Source organism: Sardina pilchardus, chromosome 5 (genome assembly GCF_963854185.1).
Source record: "Sardina pilchardus chromosome 5, fSarPil1.1, whole genome shotgun sequence".
Classification (NCBI taxonomy): Eukaryota; Metazoa; Chordata; class Actinopteri; order Clupeiformes; family Clupeidae; genus Sardina; species Sardina pilchardus.
Genome location: NC_084998.1, coordinates 9,990,254 through 9,995,253, shown reverse-complemented (window position 1 = coordinate 9,995,253; position 5,000 = coordinate 9,990,254). Strand labels below are relative to the sequence as shown.

General features: G+C 51.0%; 1 protein-coding gene across 4 annotated transcripts in view; it reads right to left on the bottom strand.

Annotated features, from left to right (window-relative positions):
- ephb4a (eph receptor B4a) overlaps window positions 1-5,000 on the bottom strand; it is a 44,731-nt gene that overhangs the window by 8,728 nt on the left and 31,003 nt on the right. For 2 of the 4 annotated variants that reach the window (XM_062536346.1, XM_062536349.1), the window contains exons 6-9: window positions 3,422-3,766; window positions 2,490-2,614; window positions 1,872-2,040; window positions 1,334-1,433 (exon numbers count right to left, since the gene is read on the bottom strand). In XM_062536346.1, coding sequence (XP_062392330.1) covers window positions 1,334-1,433; window positions 1,872-2,040; window positions 2,490-2,614; window positions 3,422-3,766 — 739 coding nt within the window. The remainder of the gene's footprint in view (window positions 1-1,333; window positions 1,434-1,871; window positions 2,041-2,489; window positions 2,615-3,421; window positions 3,767-5,000) is intronic. The other 2 variants (XM_062536347.1, XM_062536350.1) reach the window with 1 other exon arrangement.

Here is a 5,000-nt window from a genome sequence, read left to right as displayed (position 1 = left end):
TGTCTACTGGACTGTGAGAACTGCATGGCCAAAGGTGGCAGTCTGTATGTGCGAAGAAGTCAGCTAATGGTTTCAATGTGTGTGTGTGTGTATGTGTGGGTGTGTATGTGCCTGAGTGTGTGTGTGTGTGTCTGCCTGACTGTGTGAGTATGTGAGTGTGTGTGTACGTGTGCATGAGTGGTGTGTGTGTGTATGTGTGGTGTGTGTGTATGTGTGGTGTGTGTGTGTGTGTGTGTGTACATGCCTGTGTGTGTGTACTTGTACATGCCTGCGTGTGTGTGTGTGTGTGTATACATGCTCCTGTGTGTGTGTGTGTGTGTGTGTGTGTGTGTGTGTGTGTGTGTGTGCACATATGGGTGTGTGTCTGTGTGCTGTGCCCCAGGGTCAAGGCTATTGTTCTCCTGAGTTGGCCTGTGGAGACAGGGCTGGGGCGGCTGCATCCTGTCTCAGCTCTCTCGCTAGCTAGCGACCTCCTCCCTCCCTCCCTCCCTCCCTCCCCCTCTCTACCTCTCTCTCTCTCTACCTCCCTCTCTCTCTCTCTCCCTCCCTCCCTCTCTCTACCTCCCTCTCTCTCTCTCTCTCTCTCTCCCTCTCCCTCCCTCTCTCTCGCTCTCTCTCTGCCTCAACCTATTCCTCTGTTCCCACAACCTTTTTTGTCCAAGGGCAGCTGGGCCAGCGTTGGGAAACAATGCCGAGTGGCCGAGAGGAAAACACTGTTTTTGATGAAGGCAACAGGTTTTTCAGCCTCGTAAGCAGAGAGGGCTGAGAACTCTTTCCTTTCTGCCCTTTTTTCTCCAACACCCCCCACAACCGCTTTCCGAGGGGCAACCGCTGACCACCAGTATGGTGAGAACCGCGCGGAAGCACCGTCGGAAAACATTTTCCCATCTGCCCACAACTGCTGGTCAGCGCTCGTTCCGTGTGTGTACCCCGCTGGCAGTCCACGCTGGCGGACGCTGATGGCTCTCTCACGCGTTACCTGATCAGGTCCCTCCAATCTCCCGGCCGTTCTCCCCGCAGCCAGAGGAGGGCCATTATCTAGCGGCCCATTCGGCCGCGATCAATTCTAAATTTCCCCCCATTTCTCAAAGCGCTCCCCGAACGCCCTTCATTTCCATCTCAATCTCTTTTCATCCTCGCCTCCTCTCCTCTCTTCTATTCCTCTCTCCTCCTCTTTTCTAACCCTCTATCTATCCCCTCATCTTCCCTCCTCTCCCCTCATCTCCTCTCTTCTAACCCTCTCTCTCCTCCCCTCGCCTCCCCTCCCCTCCCCTCCTCTCCCCTCATCTCTCTCTCTCTCTCTCTCTCTCTCTCTCTCTGGTCGGGCGCTTACCGTATGCAGAAGACGGCGATGCTGATGACAGTGATGAGGAGGAGCATCCCCACGGCGATGAGCACCCCGGTAACCAGAAGCGGCGAGGAAGAGTCGTCTTCTGAGATAATAGCAGCGCGAGGTTGGACGAGGACAGACACAGACACAGGGGGAAGGAGACAGGAAGAGTTGATAATCCACATTCTCACACATTCTATTCAGTCCTATTTGGAGGCACACAGTCCCTTTTTCTCCATTGCGCTTCATTCAAACGTCTAACTTTCCTTTTTTTTAATGGATTAGTAACTTAACGTCAGGTTCGCTCTATTTAACTATCTTTCACTGAGAGAGGCCATTAATCAAGACAAAGACGCTGTCTTCCACTAATAGACCATTAACATATTAATGTCGGAGTTAACCGCACAGAAATGCAGGAATAAGACATTTTAACACAAGAGGGACAATACGACCAGGAGGATATTTAGAGGAAAAAACCTGTCTAGACGGGAACGGCCGAGCAAGCACGGCGGAACGGAACGGAACGGAGCGGTCGGCTTACCGTCGGGCAGCGTGCGGAAGGAGTAGACGCGGCTGAAGTTGCCGAAGCCGGCCATGGTGCGGGCGCGGATCTGCACCTCGTACAGCGTGGCCCGGCGCAGGTCACTCAGCACCACCTGGTTGCTGTCGCTCTTCTTGTAGCGGCACGACTGGTCCTCCGGCAGACGGTCCTACGAGGGGAAGACGACAGAACGGAGAAAACGTCTCGACCTTGAAAATAATATTCGGCATAAATAATAATAACAATAATAATATATATATATATATATATATATACTGTATATATATACTGTGATTGTGCATAATAAGTACGAAAACTATTCAGCATTGAGTTAGACGTAAGTGGCTTATGGAAAGTAGTTAAGATGTGGTGAGATGAAAGATTTATGTGAAAGGCAACGGGGGGAAGTGGGAAGAAATTGGAAGCCGAGGAAATGACTTGAAAATGGGAAATCCATAACCGCATAAAAACCCAAAATGAAGGAGAGTGAGTGTGCGGCGCGCCGCCGAGATATGAGATTTACATAAAAGAATAAACTTTTGCGCCGGCTTCGTTTATTTGAAAAGTAACTCCGCTCCACGGAGGTGTGGTGGTGCCAGGGTGCCCGACTGCCCGTACCTTCTCGCAGTAACGCAGCTGGTACTCCAGGATGCTGACGTGCGTCTGGGGCGGCACGGGCCACTGGAGAGTGGCGCTGGACTCGGTGGCCAGGCTCTTCCTGATGCCCGTCACCATCACGGGCACTGTAGCGTAAAACACAAACGGTCAGTCGGTCGGTCAGCGCATGCCACCCGGAGGCCCCTATCGTGTTTTTACAGTGTGGAATTACATCCTTTGAGCTGCGCTCCAAAACCAGCACATAAAGTCTCCCCCCCCCCTTTTCTCTCCCTGGACCCCTCCCTCCTCAGCCAAAATAGGGCCTTTTCCTCATCACTCCACTCATTTACTTTTTTTTTTCTCTCCCTCCCTCCATCTCCTCTCCTCCCTCATCCTCTCTGTGTGTTGTTAGTGGAGCGAAATCAAGATGGGGCCTAATGAAGCGTAGCGGGCCGGACTATGTACAACGAGCCAGGCTAATAAAGATGTATGTGCTCTTGGCTCTTTTTTAACCCGGGCCTGTAGCCATTGATCATTCCGTGTTTTGCCCCCACATCGCCGCAACCTTCTCTCTCCCTCCTTCATCCTCCCTCCTTCTTTCTCTCCCTTGACCCTCCCCACCTCTTCCTTTTTCCTTCCCTTTCTGCAATTAGTTCAAACTTCATTCACTTTCCAACTCTCCCTCAGTTTCTCTCCATTTTGCCCTCTCTCCCTTTCTCTCTCTCTCTCTCTCCTCCCTTTCTCTCTCCTTCCCTGTCTCTCTCTCTCTCCTCCATTTCTCTCTCCTTCCCTTTCTCTCTCTCTCTCCTCTGTTTCTCTCTCCTTCCATTTCTCTCTCTCTCCTTAGAAAATTAGAAAAAAGAAAACTTACACTAACTTATACTAACGTAAATAATAAGCAACACGAGTTAATGGCCATGTGGATTCATCTCTCAAAATGCCCGCATACATACCGTGGCGGCTGGTGGTGATGTTGACCGAGTCGCTGGCCAGGCCCTTGCCGTTGAGCGGGGAGACCCCGCTGAGGGTGTGCACGGTGAAGGTGTAGGTGGTGTGCGGCCGCAGGCCCCACACGGTCACCCTGCGCATGAGCAGGCCGCGCTGCGCCGGACGGAAGCTCACGCTGTCGCCGCAGGGTCCGCACGGCCCCCCCGCGCCCCCCGGGGCAGGGCACAGCGCGCACTCCACGGCGTAGGTGAGGTCCGAGCGCCCGCCGTCGTCCAGCGGCTCCATCCACTCCAGCGTGACCGACGTGTCGTTGATCTCCGGGACGATGCTCCGCGGGGCAGAGGGGGGGCCTGGAGAGAGAGAGAGAGAGAGAGAGAACAAGGAGAGAGAGAGACAGACAATGGTGTATAGTTGTTATTATTATTATAATCATTGTTTCACTTTTATGTCTTCTATGTCTACTTTTATGTCCTCTTATACGTTAATTACACAGTTAATTTATTTTCTTTAACCCCTTATGTGTACATGTAATTGAGCTTTGGCAATAATGTTGATGAAACGTTCATGCCAATAAAGCTTTATTGAATTGAATTGAATTGACAGACAGGGAGAGAAAAAAACAAGGAGAGAGAGAGAGAGAAAGGCAGAGGGACAAAGTGAAAAAGGAGAGAGAGAGTGACAGACAGAGAGAGAAACAAAGAGAGACAGAGAAAGACAGAGTGACAAAGTGAAAAAGGAGAGAGAGAAGCAAGGGAAGTCAAGGGGAGTTGAGGACAGAACAAGTGAGAAAGAGAGAGAAAGAGAGAGGAGTGAAAAAAGGAAACAGAAAGAGAGAGGAGTGGAGAAAGAAAAAGAGAGAGAGAGAGACAGTGGGAGAACAAAATGTCAGTTAGACTGCTATCATAATTATCTACATCTTCAGCACTCTAATTCCCTCGTGGTCGCCCTTGTCAAGGAATCCTGCAGTCACACGGCAGAGGCGCTTGCGTAAGAGAAACTAACAGCTTTTCTATCACTTTCAGTGTGGCGTGTAACAGTGAATTAATGTTTCTTTTTCGTATTCCTAACAGGCTCTTAGCGCTCACTCAGGCTGCTTTTCAGTCCATTTTCACATGCTAAGTGAGAAGCACACACACACACACACACACACACACACACACACACACCCATTACACATACACTGTCTTTCACACCATCGTCACCATGACACCACACACACAGAAGCGCACACATATATACACACATACCCACCTCTACCCCCCCTCCCCCCCACACACACACACACATACCACATGGCAACACACATAAAATACACACACATATCCACACTCAGACGCAGACACTCACATACCCACAGACATAAAAAACACACACACTCATCCGCACTCCCTCCCTCACACACAAACAAACATTTTCATTTCTTTCATCTGTATTCACAGCAGGAGATGTGCCATAACCCAGGGCGGGGAGAGAGGGTGTGTGTGTGTGTGTGTGTGTCTGCCCTGAGGCTGCGTGTCTCTGCAATAAGCTCCTGCTCCACCAGTCACCACCACCACCACAGCAGCAGCAGCAACAGCCGCAGCG